Source organism: Gymnoscopelus braueri, assembly GCF_963280865.1.
Source record: "Gymnoscopelus braueri genome assembly, chromosome: 18".
NCBI classification, from domain to species: domain Eukaryota; kingdom Metazoa; phylum Chordata; class Actinopteri; order Myctophiformes; family Myctophidae; genus Gymnoscopelus; species Gymnoscopelus braueri.
In genome coordinates this window covers 51,190,327-51,214,833 of record NC_137618.1, presented here as the reverse complement: position 1 = coordinate 51,214,833, position 24,507 = coordinate 51,190,327, and the positions used below count along the sequence as shown (strand labels likewise).

At 44.3% G+C, this 24,507-nt stretch overlaps 1 protein-coding gene across 1 annotated transcript in view; it reads left to right on the top strand.

Annotated features, from left to right (window-relative positions):
• Positions 1–18,976: 18,976 nt before the first annotated feature.
• Positions 18,977–24,507, top strand: part of LOC308105879 (kalirin-like) — a 229,571-nt gene continuing 224,040 nt past the window's right edge. The window contains 1 exon segment of the mRNA XM_080456807.1: positions 18,977–19,193. Coding sequence (XP_080312933.1) covers positions 19,118–19,193 — 76 coding nt within the window. The 5' untranslated portion in view covers positions 18,977–19,117.

The following is a 24,507-nucleotide window of genomic DNA, read 5'->3' as shown; positions in this document are numbered from 1 at the left end:
GCCATCTGGAACTGATACCCACATTGTCCTTCAGCAGAGTTTGTCCGTCTTTGGAGCGTAGAGCGTTTAGGCCTCGATAGCTGGGCCCATACACAGCCTTGGTGGCATTAAAGAAACCCCTGGTGTCTCCAGAGTCAGCAAGCCTCTGGATTTCCAGGGCCTTCTCCTTCACCATTTGTTCTTCAACTCTCGTACTCTACTCTGGACAAATGCCTTTGCCTTGGAGTGGGCCTGCCTTTTGGCCCTACAGTTGATGTCATTCTGCCAAGTACAGAACAGAAGGCTTTCCTTTTGGCATTGATTAGCTGTTGTATTTCGACGTTGTTGTCATCAAACCAGTCTTGGTGTTTCCTGGTCTTGTAGCCAATGGTGTCCCTGCTGGTCTCAAGGAAAGTGGCCTTAAAAGCCTTCCAGTGTTCCTCCACAGCCTCTGGATACTCTTCAGGGAGCCTCTCAAGCAGGGTGTTTTGTAGATGTTGCACCCTGTTTGTGTCTCCCAGGCTGATGTTGAATTTTGGTCTGAGCTGTTTCCTTTGTGTCCTCCTTTTCTGCCGCAGCTGGATGTTCATAGTGGAGCGGATGAGGCAATGGTCGGTCCAAGAGTCAACCGCGCAGATTCCTGGTGATGTTGACATCTTTGCGATCTCGGGCCCTGACTATCACATAATCAATGAGATGCCAATGCTTTGATCGGGGATGCATCCAGGAGGTTTTGAACCAGTTTCTCTGACGGAACAGGGTGTTGGTTATGACAAGTTCATGTTCAGCACATTTAGACAATAGGTGGAGTCCATTGGAGTTGACATTCCCAACACCCTCTTTGCCTAAAGTGTCTTTCCAGAGCCTGTGGTCCCTGCCAACCAGGCCGGATACAGAAATTATTAATTGGGGGGGCAATAATAAATGCTGGTGGGGCGTGGACTCAGACGCAGTCTTTTTTTCATGTTAATGCTGTGGTGGTGTTTAGTTTATGTTGTGTTGGTGTGTTTGTCTTGTATAGTTGTGTTGATATGTTGTGTATATTTTTTGTCTTTTTTATTTATTTAACTTTTTTGTGTATTTTTTTGTCTTTTTATTTATTTAACTTTTTTGTGTATTTTTTGTCTTTCTTTACTCTTTTTTTCTTTAGTTCTGTGACTCAAAATATTTGTATCTTGTACATAGCATGGCTTATCATTGGTACTTTAAGCAAGTAAGCATCAATAATTATAACATCGGTCTTTTTTTGTCTTTTTATTTATTTAACTTTTTTGTGTCTTTTTTATTTATTTAACTTTTTTGTGTCTTTTTTGTCTTTTTTTACTTTAACCTTTTTGTGTATTTTTTTCTTTAGTTCTGTGACTCAAAATATTTGTATCTTGTACACAGCATGGCTTATCATTGGTACTTTAAGCAAGTAAGCATCAATAATTATAACATCAGTCTTCTGCTACTCTGTGCAAAAGCCCTAACAAATGCATCCATATCTAACCCAGTTGTTATGGCCTTCTCGTGAGCCAGAATCACCTAATTTCTCTTCCTCTCATGTAGCATAGTGCGGCGGAAGGGGGTAAGGACACGAGACAAAGTGGAGAAAGAGCTCTCGCATGATGCAGATGATATTCCAATCACAAGAGAAGTCACATAAATACGACAAAGCTCAGGAAAGGCTTTCTTATCCTTGTAGGTGTTTGCAAATGGTGGAGAGGTCTACATCATCATCAGAAGAGAACACTTTTTCCTACATGATTTTTGCAACAATAATCTCATTCGAAAGTTTGTCACTGCGTGCACTTCCTGTTCATCTTCTGCAGGGGACTCAACATGGCAACATCCAGAAAAGAGGGAGATTTAGGAAGAAGGCAATTCACTGCTTTCATGAGATCGAGATTGCTTTTGGAGAATCTTGTCTCCATCTCTACAATGGCTCTGTCCAAAATGTTAAGAAGAGCTCTCTTCTAGGAGTCAGGGAGTCTTGGGCATGGCCTACAGTGGACATAACAACACTACCTGTGCAGTGAGCTCATTGTTCTCTTTCTTTTAGCAGTTGGTGCAGGGTCAACTTCAACACTGGTTAATGTCTCATCATCTCTCATCTTCTTCAGAGCCTGCAGAGATGCACTGACTACTTCTACAGCACAGCACAGGTCAACAGAATGAGCCTGCAGCATAGCATTTGCAGGCTTTAAGGCACCTAGAACCTTTAGGAGGAATCTTCCTATTTCAAAGAAATTATGCTTCCTCAACATCATCAATAGGCCTGATGCCTCTGTGCAGATATCAACAGAGGCTGCACTGTCCTCTGTAACCTCTGACAGGATACTCATAATAGCATCCTGATTCTCCATGAGGCACCATAGATATAGAAACCTAGATACCTCATTGGCCTCTGCAGTTCGTTGGAGCGACCTGTTTCATATGGTGGCCGCCATACGCGCTGTGATTGGCCAGTGCCCGTTCCCCCCGGAAATGGGGGGAACGGGCACTGGCCAATCACAGCGCGTCTTTTCCAGGACTTGTCAGAATCTAGTTGTCCCGCCCTCACCTGCCTCTCATTGGCCTACTGAACGCCCCCTTCTGTGACGCACGCAGAAATTTCCAGCTGCCCCCCCTGGAAGCGGAAGCACGCCCGCCATACAGACGCTTCAGAGCCAGAGGAGGCGTCTACCTTTATATGTCTATGTGAGGCACTTGGTCACATCATGGTGACTTGTCCACCTGATCTCCAACAGTCGTTTAAGGGAGGGGACATCATAGTTCTGTGACACATAATGATGGTGAAAAAATGAGTGCAGTCATCCTGATAAATCAAAAAATGTTTTTGCACATGGCAATGCATTGAATGGACCACTGCTAAGTGCAGCTGGTGGTTATAGCAGTGGATATATGGAATAACCTTCCCTACCTAGTACCTTCTTTTGCAACAAAGCCTGAACCCCACCCCTAATCCCACTCAAGACAGCAGCTCCATCGTAGCACTGACTGATGATTTCATCTGCACTGTAGCCTGAGTCAGAAAGATGCTTAAGAATTTGGGTGGTAATAAATTCAGCATCTAATTGACTGAGGTCAAGCAGACCAATCAGGTGTTCCTCTGGAATGCCTTTACAGACAAAACGGATCATGACAGAGATTTTCCACATTGCATCTGTCCCTAGTGCCATCACTTGCAAAACCCAGCATGATCTGCTTTGTTATATTTTACTTTTGCCTATTTTAATACCAATTTAGCCATTGTGTCAATGATTTCAGTTTTGGATGTTGTGAGATGTGTATTTAGCATTTTGTGGGATGTTTTAGTTAATGTCATTAAATTTGGGGTCCTTTGCCAGAGTGTATTCAACCATTTTTAAGAAGAGTCCTGCAGAGAAATCCTGTCCATCATATGAGCTTTCCAGACTGCCACGAAGTGGAAGTTCATTAACCACAAGGAACTGCACTACTCCTCCTATGGTTTTAATGTAGTACCTATTTTTTTCTATTTGAGTGGGCCCTAGGATATTTGCAATGGTTTCCCCTGTGGCTTCCCTTTGTGTCATTTCAGATTTCAGGCTAGATTCGTGTTTAGTGAATCCCTTGTCTTTCTCCAATGCAGTTTTCCAATTATTAAAACCTTGTTTGGTAAAAAACAAATCTCTGTCATTATTTCCCCCAAATTTGCGACAAGGGAAACAAAAGCACGCATCTAGCTTTGCAGAGTATTCCAGCCATGGTCTCCCCCGATACCAGCCCGGGCTGAATGTGCGTGCAGTCTTACCAAAATGACGTTTTGGGAAAACAAGACTAGTGGGCTGTGATGGTGCTATGCAGGGGTGCAATGCTCACTGGACGGCCTTGCACGCCGTGCCGGAACCTATTTGACCAGGAGCACACGCAGGCACACGCATAGATTTAAAACTACTTTAAATTCGCACCTCAACAAAGTTTTCAAAGGCTCCCGACTCACACCTAGCGAATTAACATAGGAATAAGCCTATGCATATCAATTGTCCATTGTGTGACTTGCAGTGTAGGTGTTAAGCGACGTGTGCGTCACGTCATTGAAATAGAGTGTAAGAACATACCAAATGAGCATTGCATGTCTGGTGCTATGGTGCTCAAGCGGCCACTGCTACGTCGTGAACAGGGGCACTTTCGGCCGGTGTTGCGGTGCTTGTGCAACTGGTTTGGGGGGGTTAGGTTTTGGGTCGGGTTGAGGAGCAGTAAACTGAGACGACGGCACCACGGAGCCTGCCTCTGCTGACTGTGGACTGACTACTGGAGCTGGGCCCGTAGCAGTGCCACTGGCGCTGCCAACCAGCCATCGGCGCATATTGACGGAGAGAACAGAAATGAAACTAACTAAGCACGGTGACTCGCTCGGTGAGTGAAGTGAACCACTTTAGAAAAACAAAAGTAGGCAACACTGAGAGTGGTGTGTCTGTATCCAGCGGTGTCAACAAGCGACTAACTGCAGTGGGTGCTGCTCGTCTGCTCGTTCCTCCTCCCTATGTATTACACGCCCCACGGCCAGTGTTGCCATGTCAGCTTATTATAAGCGACTTTGGGCTTTCTTTGTCTCCGCTGGTGGCGGAGAGTATGTTTTCGCTGTGTGTTCACCTCCCTCCTATCCAAGCTAACATTGGTCAAGCTCCACGTGACACGTGACAATATGTTGACACCAATGCTTTTGATTGGCTAGAGGGACGCATGACGAAATAATATCCTATAAATAGGTGTGTCACTTCAAAAAGCCATTTATGTTTTTGAAGTGAGGTAAGACAGGATCAATCAGTCTTGATTGGAACAGTACCTTCCAGCACAAATCACCCGTCCGTGCGTGTGTGTGTCCCTCTGAGAACACCTAACATTGGTCAGTTTCACGTGACATCACAATATGTAATATAAATATATAAATAGCTTAGACAGGAGATGGAAATATCTTTTACCCTACTGTATCTCATTAGATACAGTAGATACATGTTCTATTTTAAGTAAGAATTAGAACATTCCTAGAGAACTATGGTTAAAGATAGGGTAAGTGATTTCATTTGATTAAAATAGCACAGGTCTGCTGGCGGAGACTTGTGCTCCGAGGAGCACATTTTCTAGTTTTCTGTAAAGTTGCTTGTAAAAATTGGTGGTTGCGTTTTTTTGGGCTTGTTTCTAAACTTTAGAAGTACACTTTAGAATCTAAAGTGTAGATTTGTTCTTATTTATGCTTGCTTCCAAACTTATTGGTTCTGAAATATTTTCATGAAAATGTTTTGTGCGGTGCCACAGAGAGCATTTGTGTTCCCAAAAACACAAATATTCCACATTTTATTGCAAGAGTTTTTGAAATTAGCAGATCCACAACGCGTCGCGTTGTGAGCTTGATGCATAGGTTTAAAGTGCTCATGTGGCCTACTTTGCTTCTTTTGGGCTTGTTTTCCTAGGCTTCTTTCTCTCGCAATATCTGGCAACACTGCCCATGGAAATTCAGGGCAGAGGATTATTTGAATTGTGCAATGATACATGATGGAATATGATTAAGGATTACTTTGATTATGGTAAGCTCACATTTCATATCACAAATGACATAAAAATCACTTTCACAAGTAAAAGAGGACGTATCAAATCTTCTGCTGACTAACTTTATGTTCTGTATAATCACACACACTCTCCACTGGCCACACAGACAACCATTGCTGAACAGGTTTGCACAATTAATACACACAAACTTTCTTTACAATGAGCACACAATGCTATAACAAACAGTGTGATTTGGGTTAATCAAATATGGGGGGCTTATGTTTGTCTCTGCCAGGCCAAAGGCATGGCGAGAGTATGTTTTACCCCCTGTCCGTCTGTCCGTCCGTCCATCCGTCCGTCCGTGTGTCTGTGAGGAGCTAATCTCCGGCACCATTTGCCCGGTCGCTGTGAAATTGTGCACACACACTCCCTGGATGCCAATTCAGAACCTCTGCCCCACATTTTTCACATGGGCATGTTATAGCACCACCAGGAGGCCGATTTGTGCAAAACATTGCTTTATACTCCTACAGATTTTATACAAAATTGTTTTTTTTTGCAGCCAAATCGATTGGGTGGGCCAGCTCTCTATGTGGGTGGGCCACGGCCCACCCAGGCCCACCCATGGCTGCGCCCCTGATTCACACACACATTCATACACACATTCACACACACATTCATACACACATTCATACACCAATGGAAGAGGAAACCATGCAAGGCACCAACCTGCTCATCGGGAGCAATTAGGGGTTCATCGTCTTGCTCAATGACACTTCAACACTAACTCTGGGGGAGCCGGGATCGAACTGGAAACCTAACGCCTTCCATCCGGCCGCTCTAGAAATATTAGGCCTTAATTGTGGAATGTTCAAGTGTGACAAGGTTGAAAAAGGGGTTTTCTTATTTTTTGTAATTTCTATTTTATTGGTGCTTAAAGGGTTAGTTCAGATTTTTTGAGTATTTTCTGTAGGAAATACTTACCATTAATGTAGTGGTTGCAAAGGTATTAATTGATTGCCCGAGTCCCGTGGTCAGAGTTATGCTCCGTTTCTGATAAATATGAAGTAGTTCCGGTAGATTTGGTGGGGGCCGCTCATTAAAAATAAATTAATAAAAAAAACTAGCGTCATTTGTATTGTTGACCTATTTCTACCATATAGAGCAGGTTTCGTTCAATTTCGACCCCTGTCACATGGTACTAATGTTTGTGTCCAGAATCACTGCGCCGCGGCAGCCTACTCACGCACAAAATATATGACACAAAAAATAGTACCACGTGACAGAGGGGTCGAAATTGAACGAAACCTGCTCTATATGGTAGAAATAGGTCAACAATACAAATGACGCTAGTTTTTTTAATTAATTTATTTTTAATGAGCGGCCCCCACCAAATCTACTAATCTACCGGAACTACTTCATATTTATCAGAAACGGACCATAACTCTGACCACGGGACTCGGGCAATCAATTAATACCTTTGCAACCACTACATTAATGGTAAGTATTTCCTACAGAAAATACTCAAAAAATCTGAACTAACCCTTTAATGTATAATTGTTGTGCACTTAAACCATCATCTTATTATTTTCTGTATAACATTAATTGCACTGTATTATATTTACAAATGTAAAAAGGTCCCTTAGTCACTTTGCCCTTGAACAATGACTGGCTCTAGGTGACCACGAGGTCACGCCCAAGGGACACGGTCATGGCCAATGCAGCCAGACGTTCTGTCATCAAGGACAAATGAAAGAGGCGAGAGGTGTGGTCTAACAGGTATAAAGGTGGAGGCGGGACCGTTTGAACAGCAGCAGAGCACCAAGAGAGAGCAAACCTGTAAGTAGGGGAAGGACAGCAGAGGGAAAGGTTGTGCAGTGAACCACGGAGCAAGGGTGGAGAACAAGTGAGTGTAGACACACTAGCCACCTAGGAGAAGGAAGCCGAGGTGTGCCTACTCCGAGGAAAAGAAGCGATTGAACCGAAGGGGAGGAAGAGACGAGTGAGACCAGACCATATGAGGAGACCACATGAGAGAGGAGACCAGACCATATAAGGAGCGCTGAGACGGGAAGGTGGCGATAACGTTGCATACGCAACTAACTCAGCGCCAGGTGTAAAAAGCCTGGCTGGCGAGTGAGTATTCGAACGCAACGTTGAATCCTTGTATAACCACTGCCTGAGACGACGCAATTGTATATTGTAAATGCACAGTGAACTGGTCCAGATCTCTATAATTTCAGACGGCAAGAAAGAAGACAAAGAAGGCTGGCCTAAAATCCTCTTCCTATTCACCCCCATATATGCACATCCGAAAAACCCCTTGAACAAACCGTGTTGAGTATCCAAAGCACTTTATTGGCACCACACTTTATTTATGAAGTATTTGTTGCATAGAACCCCCTGTTGAGAAAAACCCCTTGAATAGCCCTTGCGTCGTTTGCACAACTTTATAATTGCTTTTATAGTTGTTGTGTAAATTGCTTTGTGTGTTTTTGTTAGGATTTTATTAGTTAGTGTTTATTTTGAATGGTTTTAAGGCGCAGATGCCAATGTATTAGGGACCTAATAAAATGTACTTACCTTTTTGATACAAACCGTTTCTGTGTCAGTTCCTTATGGGATTTTTCTAAGTGTTGTGTTCTCAAACTAAAAAGTATTCGAAACTTACCAGTAGAACCCAAACCTGTGAAAGCCTATAAGGGAAAAAGTGTGTATTTAGAGGACCTTCCTCTTTACCAAAGGTGGTGTAGTCGTTAAACAGGATTATTCAGATTGAATTCACAATAATTACGCACCCCACACTTTATTGTGCATTGATATTTTATTGTTGTGAATTTGATACGAATTATTTATTGAAAGGAAAAAGTATAAGTGTGCTATATCTACAAGATATTGGCAAGTCAAATGTGATACATATCGGCCCTGTTCACATATTTGGCGTAGCGCGGCAGGACTGGTTGAGAACAACACAGAAAAACCCTTGAAAGAAACTGAACTGTTATTTTGTTGTTTTTGTTCTTTTATTTGTTTTTCGATTTACATGATGATGATGATGCCGGTGTATCCAGGTGCCCCATGGTTGCCCACTTTTGGCGGTACAGAAGGTGAGAGTAGATATAAGGAATGGGAATGGAAAGAGCAGATCAAAGGATTATTAAGTACCCAGGAACTAACAGAGGCTAAAAAAGTCGTTATTGTAATCAAAACACTTACTGATGAAGCTAAACGGCAAATTGGTGTGCTTGATGAGGGAGAACGTGACACAGTGGCCAACATCTTTAAATACTTAGACGCTTTATATAAAGATACTGTTTCAGCCGCAGAAATGCGCTCTCTGTTCTATGGTTGCGCACAACGCGCAGGAGAGAATGTGCAAACTTATGTTCTGAGGCTTAGAGAGCTGTTTTGTGGGCTGCGGCGACACGACCCGGACACCGCTCCCTCCGATGCCATTCTCCGTGATCAGTTTATTATGGGCTTAGCTGAGGGCCCTCTGGGCCAAGCCTTAAAAGTGTATGCTCGACGACACCCCGATGAAGATTTTGCTGCGTTACGTGAGGAAGCCTGTCTGTTAAGGCAACTCCGCACCAAACAGACTCGTCCAGACTATTGCAGACTACTCCAGACTGCAACAGACTGGTATTCGGTTGGCAAAAGTTGCCATTTAAGTCTGTCAGCCGACTGGCCATTCATGTGCTAATTTGACTTTTAGCCTGCCAGCGTTGCCAGGTCTGCTTATTATAAGCGACTTTGGGCTTGTTTCCACTTAGGGATGTTCCCAGCGTTTTTTCTTCACTGACGTGCAGTGGTGTAAAGTAACTAGTACATTTACTCAAGTACTGTACTTAAGTACAATTTTGAGGTACTTTTACTTTACTGGAGTATTTCCAATTGTCTATACTTGTACTCCACAACAATTATTTGAAATGTTTAGTTACTAGTTACTTTGCAGATATAAATCATTATGAAACATACATTAACCACTTTAGCCCTATTTTATACCTATAAGCTATTTGAAAATAGCAGATCTACAAGCTCACAACGTGTTGCGATGCACGCGTTCTGAGCTTGTAGATCTGCTATTTTCAAACATTTTTGTACTTTTACTTTTGGTACTTTAAGTACATTTTTATACCAATACTTTAGTACTTTTACTCAAGTAAATGTTGAATTCCGGACTTTTACTTGTAACAGACTCAGAGTACATCTATTGCATTCAAGCCTGGAATTTCGTCATTTTAGGGGAAAGGCCACTTGGCCTTTGGTGTTGTAATTTTTTGGAGGGCACAAAGGCCCTGCCCGGCCTTCCTGCCAGGGCAGGAAGGCCATCCAAAAAAATTATAAAGATTTTTAAGTCCAAAAATGATTTTTAAGTCCACGGAAATAATGCATTTAACTTGAAGGTTAAGGATGATTGTATTTTAATATATTATAAGAATAGTATAACTATCTGTGAAATATTACCCATTTATTTCACAAAATAATGTGTTGGCAAATGACCAATATTTAGTTATATAGGTCTCAATATGTCACATTCAGCCCTGAACTTCACTGACTGAAGTAGGGGTCACATAACCTCACTCCGTCAAATGGAAGAAGCTTGCGACACACATTTTGTTTCACAGCGTACTTGCATCTGAGACTCCGGGCGCAGAATCGATGACAGACGGAGTTTAATTTTTTCAAGCTACTAGGCAGGTGATTGGATGATCCCGCCCCTAGCAGCCGCTGATTGGTTCGTATGCGCAGCGGTTCGGGCAGCTTTACTCTGTGAGCAATCCCAGACCCTCCTTCCTGAAACCAAATGCAAATGAGATTTCCGGAGGGAGGGGGGGTTTACCAGGCTAGGGGTCACATTAATCACATTAGATTCACAGAATGTATTTTACCCACAAGTTATTTTCATTCAAATGAAATGTGAATGAACTTGCACTAATAATGACTTTAGTTGATTTTTCACTCTTTAAAATATAGTATTTCTTAATTATTAATAATTACAGCTTGTAGATTGGCTATTTTCACGATTTTAAATGGTTTTTAAATAATAATAAAAAAGGAACATACAAGATTTCCACCCGACAGCCATAATATATAGCCAATATATGGTTCTGTATCAGTATATGAGTCCGTTTTTGCAGATTTCATTCTAATTGGCTACTATGCCTGAATATGAATTTCATGAGCCTGGGTAGGTCACCCTGGCTTGGCGGAGATATGCCCTGTAGCACACTCCGCACAGCAGCAGCAGCAGCAGCAGCAGGTGAAAGCAATTCACTTAATTGCTCGTTCTCTCTCTCCCTCTTTCCGTCTCCTCAATCTCTCGCTCGCTCTTTCTCTCTCAATCTTTCACTCTCCCTTTTTTCTCTCCCTCTGCCTCTCCCTCTCTCTTTCTTTCCTTCTCGCTCTGCCGCTTTTTACCTACCTCTTTCTCCCTCCCTCCGTTTCTCTCTCCGTCTCTCTCCCTTTCTTTCTCCCTCCCGCTTTCTCCGTTCCTCTCTCTCCCTCGCTCCTGGTATCTCCCTCTCTCTCACCCACTTTCTCCCACCCTCTTTCTCTCTATCTTCCTCCCCTCTCTCTTTCTCTTTCTCTCCCCTCTCTCCCTTCCTCTCTCTCTTTCCCTCTCTCTCTCTCTTTCTCCCCCCTCTTTCTCTCCCCCTCTCCCTCACGAGAAACAGTGAATGTAGGTTTTCTTAGACATGGTCGCTTGTTTCTCTCACATAATCTGGCAACACCGACAGCCCTCTGTTGTCACTGCCACTGCGCTAGCAGCGCTACCAGTCGGCTAAAAAGCTGAACATGTTCGGTCGGCTCTGGGTCGGCCGAAAAGGTCCCGACGGACCCCCCGACGGACCCCTAACCGACTGGCCGACACTTCCCGAAGCCAATTCGGCCCAAAATCGGGCCAATTAGGATTGGTCTGGAGCCAGCTTTAGATGCTGAACATGGAACTACTGAAATAACGTGCCACGCTGTTAATCCTATTTCTGTCCCCAAACCTTCTCAGGATCCTGCTTGGAAAGAAAAGTTAAAACAGGAAATCATGGAAGATGTTAAAACCCAAATGCAGGGATTCAGGAGCTCATGAAGGAAATCAGACCGCTCCTCCGAACTGGCACCGCTGACGCACGACCTCGCACAAAGCCCCCACCTGAACGACGGTATACGGCCTCTCAGCGCTATGAATGGGATGAAGGAGGTAGGCCGATATGTAGACAGTGTGGGCAAGCTGGTCATATAGCGAGGTTCTGTAGATCCGACCGAGCTCAGTTAAACTAATACGCCCTGTCGCCGAGGTCCGGGGGGCAGGGGTGCAACGTTCACTGATAAAGTCAAGGGCCAATGAAGTGTTTATTGGGGAATGTCCGACAATTGGAATCATGATGGGGGGAGTTAAATTGCTGGGTTTATTAGATACGGGGTCCCAAGTAACGTTGATGCAACAGAGTTTGTTTAATGAAAATCTCTCGCAAGAAAGAATGGAAAATGGGCCTCTGGTGTTTAGCCTACGGGCAGCAAATGGTCTCGACTTACCATACTCTGGCTATGCCGTGTTTGATCTGGAATTAGAAGGGCTGAAGATACCTGGAAGAGGAATAGTGATTGTAAAAGATGAACATTGTATCCAACCACTGATAATTGGCATGAATGTTGTCCACGCCGTGTGGCACGCACTGTTTAAATTACCTGCCAACAGGAGAGGACGCCATGGAAGGAAGCCTTCGCCACCTGTAGGAGGGTGGAAGCAGTAACCCACGAAGACGGATCGTTGGGCTATGTGTGGCCTGTCGGCCGGCGGAGAATCCGAGTCCCCGCCCGCAGTGAATTAGTAGTATGGGGCCGTGCATGGAAAGGACCCAATGGAGCGGAATACGAGGCCCTGATGGAGGCCATGCCAGAAGGGAGAGATCTGGGAGTGGCCCGAGCGTTGGTCACCGTGCGTAATGGTCGAGTCCCGGTGCGCATCTGCAACCCCCACTCCTATAGCCTCTCCGTGGGCCGATACCAAAAACTTGGGAAGCTGTATCCGGTGGAGGAGGCCGATGTCCGTAAGAGGCGAGACCTGAGCCTGTCTCTGGGAACCGATGGAGCGGTGGAGGTGTCCCTAGTGAGCATAGAAGACGATGGACCAGTGAAGACCTTACCAGAGGAGATGGAGGTGTTCACCCGACGAGACGACCTACCTGAGCAGCAGAGAAAGGAGCTGCATGAGATGATGTGTAAATGGAAGAAGGTTTTTGCAGTACATGATGAGGATTTCGGGCAGACGGACGTCGTACAGCACCAAATACCGACTGGAGACACGGCACCCATTCGCGAGAGGCACCGGCCGCTGCCGCCCTCGATGTACAGAGAAATGAAGACTTTGCTGAGTGACATGTTAGACAAAGGGGTGATTAAAGAAAGTTGCAGTCCATGGGCAGCGCCCATCGTCCTGGTAAAGAAAAAAGATGGCAGCTGGCGGTTCTGCGTCGACTACCGAAAACTGAATGCAGTGACCCACAAAGATGCTTTTCCCTTGCCTCGAATCGAGGAGACTTAAACTAGCCTCACCAAGGCCCAATGGTTCTCCACCCTCGACTTAGCTAGCGGTTATTGGCAGGTGGGCATGGACCCTCGGGATCGGGAGAAGACAGCGTTTACCACCCCCCTGGGACTGTTTGAATTCCAGAGGATGCCGTTCGGGCTATGCAACGCCCCCGCAACCTTTCAAAGACTAATGCAGCGATGTTTGAGTGGTCAGGTGACAGAATCATTATTAGTGTATCTTGATGACATCATTGTTTATTCACCTGACTTCTCCTCTCACCTGCAGCACCTTGACCAGGTCTTCCAGCGGTTGTGGAGGCACGGATTGAAGTTACGATTGGACAAATGCAAGCTCCTCCAAAAGGAGGTAAAATTCTTAGGTCATGTAGTAGACGACAGGGAGTGCGACCGGACCCTGAAAAGGTGGCTGCGGTACGAGATTGGTCCCCACCCTCGACTGTCCGGGAGGTCCGCGCTTTTCTGGGTTTGGCCGGTTATTATCGCCGCTTCGTGTCCTCATTCGCTGCCATAGCGAGGCCACTAAATAGTTTGCTAATCGGAATCCCAAATGATGTAAAGTCCCACCAGTGTAAAATAGATTGGTCCCCTGAGTGCCAAAGTTCATTCGATGCTTTAAAAACGGCCCTTACGCAGGCTCCAGTACTGGCTTATGCAGATTATGAACAGCGGTTCGTGGTCTATACCGATTCGAGTGGCCGTGGGTTGGGAGCAGTTCTCGCCCAGGTCCAGGATGGCCAAGAACGAGTGATTGCCTATGCAAGCCGAAGTCTACACCCGACCGAACAAAACGATGCAAATTATAGTTCATTCAAGTTAGAGCTCTTGGCTCTCAAATGGGCCGTGACCGAAAAATTCAAAGATTATTTAGCCGGTGCCAAGTTTACGATATACACAGATAATAATTCTGTTGCGCATTTTCAAACAGCTCGATTAGGCGCTGTGGAACAGCGCTGGGCGGCTCAATTAGCATCATTCACTTATGACATAAAATATCGACCTGGAAAAAATAATGCAGATGCCCTGTCCAGATTCCCGGTTCAGCCTGTAGGAGTGACGGCGGTGGAGTTGACGCCGGCGGCTAGGGAGGACGGTTGGGCTGGGGCTGAGTGGCGGGAAGCACAGGATCGGGACCCAGATATCCAGATGGTGAGGAGTTGTGTAGGGAAGAGGAGGCTGCCTACCATGACGGAGAAGAGAGGTTGGTCACGAGAAGCAAGACAGCTGCTGCGGCAGTGGGACAAGTTACGAGTACAGGACAATGTGTTATATAGGAAAGTGACTGATCAGTATACACAAGAACCATACTTACAGCTTGTTTGTCCAGGATCGAGACGAGAGGAGGTGTGGAAAGGATTCCATAACCCATGCCGGGTTGGATCGGACCCTGGCGCAGCTTCGGCGCCGGTTCTACTGGCCCGGCATGGAGGGAGCGGTGCGCCAGTTCCAGCAAGGTTGTGTCGCTTGCAGCCTACAGAAGGACAGGTTAGAGCCGAGGGCCCCCTTGCAGCCATTTGAAGTGTCATATCCCATGGAGGTAGTGGCTATCGATTTTCTCACATTAGGTAGGCCTAATTATATTAGGCCTATTAGGAATATTCTGCCATGCATCATTATGCATGGCAGAATATTCTTGTAGCAACCGATTTATTTACCCGGTACAGTTGGGCTATTCCAACGCGTGACCAAACTGCGGCCACGACTGTCCGTGCGCTTTGGACACATATTATCCAGCCATTTGGCTGCCCGGCCCGTTTCCATTCAGACAGAGGTCCCAATTTTGAATCTGAATTAATGCAACAGTTATGTCATACTTACGGTATTACTAAGAGTCGCACCACCCCTTATCACCCAGCAGGTAATGGGGGGGTGGAGAGATTTAACCAAACCCTGCTAAATATGTTGCGCTCTTTAGATACTGATCGACAAGGAAGGTGGAACGAGCACTTACCTGAGTTAGTACATGCTTATAACAATACTGTACATAGTGCAACGGGGTATGCCCCCTCATTCCTAATGTTCGGTCGTCACTTGAGGTGTCCGGTGGATGTAGAGTTAGGAGTACCAATGTCACAGAATCGTATGGGAGTGGGAGATTGGGTGCAAGACCACCAGAAACGAATGGCAACAGCATATAGAACAGCAGAGAAAAAAATGGCCAATGTGGCAGTACAACGCAAACAGGTTTATGACCGCCGAGCCTGCATACCGCCGCTATTACCTGGAGAAAGAGTATGGGTGCGAAACAGGAACCGCCAGGGACAAGGTAAACTGGGCCCATGGTGGGACCCAGAGCCTTTTGTGGTATTGGAGAGGGTGGGGGATGCGGGGTTAGTATATAGGATCCGACCTAAGAAAGGAGGGCGAGATAGGACGATACATAGAAATGCATTAAAAGTGTGTATAGCCCCCAGGTCCCCGATGGAGAGCCCCGCACCTGCCCCAGTGTCAGAACAGGTGGGACCTGTACGGCCGCCTTATGTTAGGTTTTTTCCTGGTCCTAGGGAGCCTGAAGGTCCGCGGCGCTCTGGAAGAGCCAATCTAGGCCAGCCACCTGCGAGGTATGGACATAACGATTAGAGTCAGTTGGCAGGGACTGCCAAGGAAAAAGTATGGGGGGATGTGACAAGGTTGAAACGGGGGTTTTCTTATTTTTTGTAATTTCTATTTTATTGGTGCTTAATGTATAATTATTGTGCACTTAAACCATCATCTTATTATTTTCTGTATAACATTAATTGCACTGTATTATATTTACAAATGTTTTCCCCCGGTCCCTTAGTCACTTTGCCCTTGAACAATGACTGGCTCTAGGTGACCACGAGATCACGCCCAAGGGACACGGTCATGGCCAATGCAGCCAGACGTTCTGTCACCAAGGACAAATGAAAGAGGCGAGAGGTGTGGTCTAACAGGTATAAAGGTGGAGGCGGGACCGTCTGAACAGCGGCAGAGCACCAAGAGAGAGCAAGCCTGTCAGTAGGAGAAGGACAGCAGAGGGAAAGGTTGTGCAGTGAACCACGGAGCAAGGGTGGAGAACAAGTGAGTGTAGACACACTAGCCACCTAGGAGAAGGAAGCCGAGGTGTGCCTACTCTGAGGAAAAGAAGCGATTGAACCGAAGGGGAGGAAGAGACGAGTGAGACCAGACCATATGAGGAGACCACATGAGAGAGGAGACCAGACCATATAAGGAGCGCTGAGACGGGAAGGTGGCGATAACGTTGCATACGCAACTAACTCAGCGCCAGGTGTAAAAAGCCTGGCTGGCGAGTGAGTATTCGAACAACGCGACGTTGAATCCTTGTATAACCACTGCCTGAGACGACGCAATTGTATATTGTAAATGCACAGTGAACTGGTCCAGATCTCTATAATTTCAGACGGCGAGAAAGAAGAAAGAAGACAAAGAAGGCTGGCCTAAAATCCTCTTCACCCCCATATATGGACATCCGAAAAAACCCTTGAACAAACCGTGTTGAGTATCCAAAGCACTTTATTGGCACCGCACTTTACTTATGAAGTATTTGTTGCATAGAACCCCCTGTTGAGAAAAACCCCTTGAATAGCCCTTGTGTCGTTTGCACAACTTTATAATTGCTTTTATAGTTGTTGTGTAAATTGCTTTGTGTGTGTTTTAGTTAGGATTTGATTAGTTGGTGTTATTTTGAATGGTTTTAAGGCGCAGATGCCAATGTATTAGGGACCTAATAAAATGTACTTACCTTTTTGATACAAACCGTTTCTGTGTCAGTTCCTCATGGGATTTTTCTAAGTGTTGTGTTCTCAAACTAAAAAGTATTCGAAACTTACCAGTAGAACCCGAACCTGTGAATGCCTAAAAGGGAAAAAGTGTGTATTTAGGGGACCTTCCTCTTTACCAAAGGTGGCGTAGTCGTTAAACAGGATTATTCAGATTGAATTCACAATAATTACACACCCCACACTTTATTGTGCATTGATATTTTATTGTTGTGAATTTGATACGAATTATTTATTGAAAGGAAAAAGTATAAGTGTGCTATATCTACAAGATATTGGCAAGTCAAATGTGATACATATCGGCCCTGTTCACACAAGCATGTTCTAATCCTTTAAACTTTACATTTCTTAAAACCATTTTCCTTTTTATCCCTTCTTTTTACATTCTGGAAGAAATTGCCAATTTAACATGGAGATGCCCTTCTTGTTAACATTGTTGATAGGCTTCTGATTTGAATGGTTAAAACTCAATACATGTCTTTATCCATATACTTTCATATATGATAGCCCATATTGTGATAAATGAGGGTTTTCTGCCTTTCTACAGTAAAACACTGCAGTAAAATGTCAGAACCTGGAGGTCGCCTTTAAAGGTATCATGACATTCATTTTCACTTTTTTTATTTTCAATGTTTTATTTGGGGTTTTATGACCTCAATTACACCCAAAAAAACTGAACTTAGAACATTCAGTGGATTTTCTGTGGTCTGGGGTTTTCTGAATAATTAGGCTGAAAAGTAATCTGAGCTTGGCCCTTCGACAGTGACAGGGCCGGACTGGGACCAAAATTCAGCCCTGGCATTTTGGTCCGGACCGGGCCACCCCCCCCCCCCCCCCCCCGGACCGTTTTGTCAACGGGGGGGGGGGGGGGGGGGGGGGGGGGGGCGTTTCACTGTTCAGCCCAGCCCTGCACATGAACAACTCTGCAGCCGCACTGAGGCCCCTGCTGGAAAGCATCCCAGCCCAAACATTAACGTAACTAATAATTGGGCCACGCGACCCTGAAATGACCCTAATAATCCTAAAACGGGAACGAAAATATTTGATTAAAAAAAAAAAAAAAAAACTTTTTTTTTTTTTTTTTTTTTTTGGGTGGCCCAGCGGCCCACTGGCCCGCGGCCCACCGGGCATTTGCCCGGTACGCCAAATGGCCAGTCCACCCCTGGACAGTGAGGTCACAGTCGATTAATCCCGCCCACTCTCCTCCTCGCCCCTCCCCTCCCCTATCCTTTCCTTTGGGGGGGGCGGAGCAGAGGCGATGATTGACAGGCAAAATCCCTCACCAGCGACACCCGCAGGCAAAGATTTCTTTTTTCATTGCAGTTGAAAAGGCTTTAGAAATGTGAGAGAAAAACACCTGCCATGGATCACTGGAATGGAATTTTCACTTAAAACTTTTTGTACACTTTTGAAGGACCAGGACAAAGACTTTGAATGTGGTGTAAAAGTGAATGTCATTAAACCTTTAACAGAGCAGTCAAGGTCTGGGGATCTTATATAATTTGATTGTCAATTGGAATTGACTTTAAGTATTTTTCAGATTTTCGTTTCAAAACAAAAATGAAAGAATGGGCTCATTTTTGTACTCCTGTTCGCAAATAAATCATTAAAATGCTCAATGTGTGTGATTTACATTTGGGCATTGTTTTGACAACGGTAAAAGCTCTTTGTTTGTCTTTGTTTTTCTTAATTCATCTGGAATCTGAAAGCCTGAAATGGTTATTATTTCAAATGTCAGTCATCTTTTAATCATCCTTTTCCTCCTAAGTCACGTGACCATAATAAGAAATAAATGATTATAGCCTAGCCCTGGTCCAGAGCCTTAGTGAGAACTAACGTAGGAAAACATAAAACATGGGGGCGAGTGTGTTTAGGGGCGAGTCTTCCTGCTGAGAGAGAGAGAGAGAGAGAGAGAGAGAGAGAGAGAGAGAGAGAGAGGTAGTAACATAAAACACACACACACACACACACACACACACACACACACACAGAGAGAGGGGGGGAGAGAGAGAGAGTTAAAGACAGAACACAGAGAGCGAGAGCGAGAGAGAGAGAGCGAGAGAGAGAGACAATAGGCAGAAAAGAGCCAACGGTTCCTTTGAGCAAAAAAAACATAATGTAGAAATAGGGAGATAGAACTACACTACACACACACACACACACACACACACACACACACACTACACGAAGGTAGGGTAGTTCACACAGGGAGGAGAGAGAACATGTAGGGGGAGAGAGAGAGGTAGAGACAGAACACAGAGAGAGACACTGGATCCTCCTTTTTTCGTCTTCATTTTCCTTCCCTTGGAGGAGGAGGAGGAGGAAGGAGCAGCAACATGAATGTATCCTCGCCAGGAGGGTCGGCCGAGGCGCCGCTCGCCGAGCAGCCTGACGACAGCTTCTTCACCGCAGGTAAACACATAACCATAAACACATAACCATAAGCACATAACCATAAAGACACAAACCAGGGTTAGCCTCTGGCGTCGCTAGCCGACGACGAGGGAAACGCGACGTCCCTTTTCTTTGTTTCTTCACTAGCCCTGAAACATGACTGTCACATCATGCCAGTCATGGAACCACTGGTTCCTGGGTTGAGAATGTTTTACATTTACATCCAGTACATCTACATAAATGTTCACATTAACCATATAAAGTGCTGACCTCATGGTCATGGATGTTACAAGTTAAAGCGCCTGGGTCTAAGTACCCGTATCTTCTGTATTGTTCAATTAAAAGCATTTGAATCTGATTGGTGGCCATTTTTCCGAATGTTCTCCATAGGCTTTCAACTACGCTCTCCTATTGGTTGGGAGGTGTATTGCACCCTGACACATTATACAAAAACACATCAAGACATAAATAAAATGGCCGCCGATCGGATTAAAATGCTTTTTATTGAACAATACAGAAGATACGGGTACTTAGACCTGGGCGCATTAACTTGTTACATCCATGGCCATGAGGTGAACATTTATGTAGATGAACTGGATGTAAATGTAAAACATTCTCAAACCAGGAACCAGTGGTTCCATGACGCTTGTGACGGACGAGGGACGAGCGTCATGTGAACCATGGCTATTTCTTTACAAGCTGCTGTTGTTGTTCTATATTAGTTTAGAATTGCTTTCAGCAGCTGGAGACGTTCTATATGTTCTACATTAGCATTAGCGTCGCTTTGAGCAGCTGGAGACGTTCTGCGTTGGATAGCGACGCTACCGGCTAGCAGCATGGTGCTAATGTTATGAATGGTTCTGAGGATGATGATGAATGATGGTGGTGATGATGATGTTATGAATGGTTCTGATGGTGATGATGATGATGATGATGGTGTTATGGATGATGATGGGGATGGTGGTGGTGATGGTGATGATGGTTCTAATGGTTCTAATGTCCCTTCAGAGGCTCCGTAGAAACCCTAGTGCGCTCAGAACCAATATGGAACCAATATTTTGTACTTCCGGGTGCTTCAAACGCCACTGAGCAATTTCATCTAAATGAATAGCTGGGGGCGGGGCAATCGGCCCTCTAGATATATTATAACTCTATGCAGGTATGGCAGTGAGCATATAGGGTGAAGGATGTCTAAAGCGCTGAAGAAAAGCTTCTCTCAGGCCTTTATGCTGCTGGCTGATTTTGGTGAAGACGACCAGGGGCGTGTTTCACCAAAGCAGAATGAAACTAGAAAAAGTGCTCCTCGGAGCACAGGTCTCCGCCAGGTCAGGTAAGTTATTGTGGCCTCCTGGTGGCGCTATAATAGGCCAATGTGAAAAGTGTGGCATTTCTTCCTCGGCCTAGTGGGAATGTGCGTGCAAATTTTCACGGAAATCGCACGCCGCGTTCATGATTTGAGACATTTTGTTCAAAACGGACCAATCCTGCAAACTTTGGAAGTCAACCTTAGCCAATCAGGATGGAATATGAAATATCGGACAGATGCGTCTTGATCACATGACTATAGAGATACTGTGTACCGATTTGCGTGATGTTTGGATAAAATCTGAAGGATTAATATCCAAAAATGTATTTGACATAAGTCGGCCTCCTGGTGGCGCTGTAAAAAGCAGATGTAAAAAATGCAGTGCAGATGTTTTTCCTTGGTCTCTAGGGAGTAGGCGTGCAAAGTTTCACGCAGATCGGTGCAGTTATAGTTAAAAATGCAAATCGGCCTGTTATAGCGCCACCATGAGGCTGATGTGAAAACTTTTAAGTGCCATTTCTTCCTCGGCCTAGTGGGAATGTGCGTGTGCAATTTTATGGAAATGGCAAGCTGCGTTCATGATTTGAGGCAGTTTGTTCAAAACGGACCAATCCTGCAAACTTTGGATGGTAACCTTAGCCAATGAGGATGGAATATGGGAAATCGGACAGATCAGGGTTGATCACGTGACTAAAGAGATACTGTGTACCGATTTGCATGAGGTTTGGTTAAAAACTGTAGGAGTAATGGGAAAAAATGGGTTTTGCACAAATCGGCCTCCTGGTGGCGCTATAACAGGCCCATGTGAAAAATTTGAGGCAGAGGTTCTGAATTGGCATCCAGGGAGTGTGTGTGCACAGTTTCGCAGCGACCGGGCCAACGGTGCCGGAGATTTGGTGGTAACACACAGACAGGACGGACGGACGGACACACGGACGGACGGACGGACGGAGGGTAAAACATACTCTCTCGCCATGCCTTTCGGCCTGGCGGAGACAATAAGCCTGGATTTAAGCCAAATCCAGGCTTGACAAAGTCTGCTCCGCACAGCCTGGTTTATTCCGTTCCACGAACGCCAAGCCAGGCTGAGACGGAGCGCCTTTGTCGAGCTAGAATTTGTTGATTTTCGCATAAGAATTGAATAAGTGTGGAAAAACTCACTGGTTTGTGAATCAGATTTACTGCTTAAAGGGCAAGACCACTTTGGTAGAGGTTTGGGTTGTGTAGTTACCTTGCCATGATGGCAAGGTGGACAAGAAATCAAAAAAAAATTCGCCATTGACTAGAAATTGATAATTTAAAGAATATGCTCCTCATTGACTTGCATTGTACAGTGAAGAGGCTCTTTTAAGCCCGTTAATAATGTATGTATGTACATGTGTGTATATATACATATATAATATGTCATCTATTTTTTAGAATCTAAAAAAAAAATCTGTAATATATCAAACATCTAACTATGAACTAGTGTTCACAAAGTGACAATGACATATCATATCATCACGTCATTGTGAAACAATTATGATTCATGGTCACACACTATTTCAGTAATATAATTAAATTGATTATATCTTATATTGTATTTATTTCATTTTATTTGAATGCAGGGTCATTAAAATTAGTCCATATACAAAGACATGTGTTGAATTAACTGTGGAAAAAGTCATTGGTTTAAGATTGGAGTCATTGGACTAACAGCTATATCACAAAACTTGAAGAACAAGGCACTGGATTAATTAAGCTTGACTGTTAGCCTGGTCCTGACCTAACTTCACAGCTACATTTCCATGGTAACTAAGGTAGGATTGCTTAAATCTTCTTTCGTGAAACCGAGTCATGGATAAACTTATCCAGGACCAGGGTTAACTGGCTAAACTAATCTGGCAAGATAATTCAGCTTTCATGAAACTGATTCATGGCTAATCCTGGATAAATTAACCCCTAAATTAACTAATTAACCCCTAATTCTGCTTTGGTGAAACCGGCCTCACTCACTCAGCCTCCAATCACCTTTTGCACTGCAGGGAAAAAAGAAAGAAGACCAGACCACCACACAACCTGTGGGCTGTGGCCCCAATTTATATATACATATTTATATATATAACATACATATATATATATATATATATATATATATATATATATATATATATATATATATATATATATATATATATATATATATTATATTATATATATATATATATATATATATAACCTAATTATATATATTTGTATATATAACCTAATTGTGGGCTCGCTGCAGCAGCAGCGAGCACACTATAGATGTTGTAAATATTTCTTTATTATTCTCTCCCAAAAGTATGGCACCTAACTACTCCTACATACTTTCACTTAGAAACTCCATTCAAACTGTAAAAAAAATCCAGCTTACTGTGGACACGTGTGCTTGTACTGTTCTCTTTGAAATAATTTGTAGCTTTTGAAATATTTAACTTTAAACACCCCAAAAAGTCAATGGGAAAGTCAATGTTATTTCAACTGAAAACCCCTAGAGAGAGAAGGACAGAGGAGAAATGCCCTGTGTTTTCATAAAGTCACTGTGGCCACATTTTTTACACTACAGATATTTATTTTTAGTTAGGACCATTAATATAAACACATGCACCTACACACTCTAGCAATCAGTGCAGCTGGTGCTAGCTAATCTCTCAGTCATTGGCTGTCAGGCAGTGGTGCTGCAAAGTAACTAAGTATATTTACTCAAGGACTATGCAAGTGCTTACCATGCACAGTTTAATTTTGAGATCCTTTTAAGTTCCTTTCCATTTTTGTTAATTCTACTCGACTACAATGACAGCATTTGACAGCTTTAGTTACTTGTTACCTTGCAGATTTTATTATTAATACAAAACACACAGTAACCACATACAGCCGATCTACAATGTGACGCGTTATGAGCTTGTAGATCGGCTATTTCCTGAAAATTTGAGTACTTTTACTTTGGTACTCAAAGCATATTTTGACGCTAAAACGTTTGTACACTGTAAGCTCCAACCCCCCCCCCCCCCCCCCCCACACACACACACAAAGAGACACACACAAAGAGACACACATACACCCCATACTCCACCTCCCACCACATGACATACCCCCCTCTGTCATACAAACTATACAAAAGAAAAGCCGATCTACAATGTGATGCGTGATGAGCTTGTAGATCTGCTATTTTGGAAAAATCTTGGCAGTCTTTGGAAAGTGTACAAGGGGCGGCTCAGGGGTAGAGTGGCCGGTAGAGCGGCCGGATGGCAACTGTGAGGTTCCCAGTTCGATCCCGGGCTCCCCCAGAGTTAGTGTCGAAGTGTCCTTGAGCAAGACACTGAACCCCTAATTGCTTCCGATGGGGGCAGGTGCCTTAGATGGTTTTCTCCGGCATCGTGTGTGTGTGTGTGTGTGTGTGTGTGTGTGTGTGTGTGTGTGTGTGTGTGTGTGTGTGTGTGTGTGTGTGTGTGTGTGTGTGTGTGTGTGTGTGTGTGTGTGTGTGTGTGTGTGTGTGTGTGTGTGTGTGTGTGTGTGTGTGTGTGTGTCCTCCTTTGGAGTGAACATGGTCTTTTGTTGATACCTAAGGGAGGAAACTTGAGGGCTTGCCTAGTAGCCTAGATTCACTACTACTACTACAACACACACATGCAGCATTACTAGAGGACACACCCTGACTCCAGCAGTGTCTGTCTCTCTCTCTCCCCCTCCATCTTGATGTGTGAGCTTGTTGATCGGCTATTTTTGGCCAAGCGATTTGGTGCAGACATAAGAGTTGACTAATCAGGGGTCTTCATCGTTTTTAAGGCAAAGAACCCCCTAGCTGAGGGAGAGATGAAGCAGGGACCCCCCAATACATATTTTAGTAAACCTTAGTTTACTAAAATAGTAAACCTTTTTCATAGATTTCATGTATAGCTTCATAGACTTGTTTGACATGCACAATCTTTTCTATATTAATATGTATATTCACCTTAATGTGTATTTTTCAGACAGTTAACCTTTTAAACCCTCAATATTTAGTCA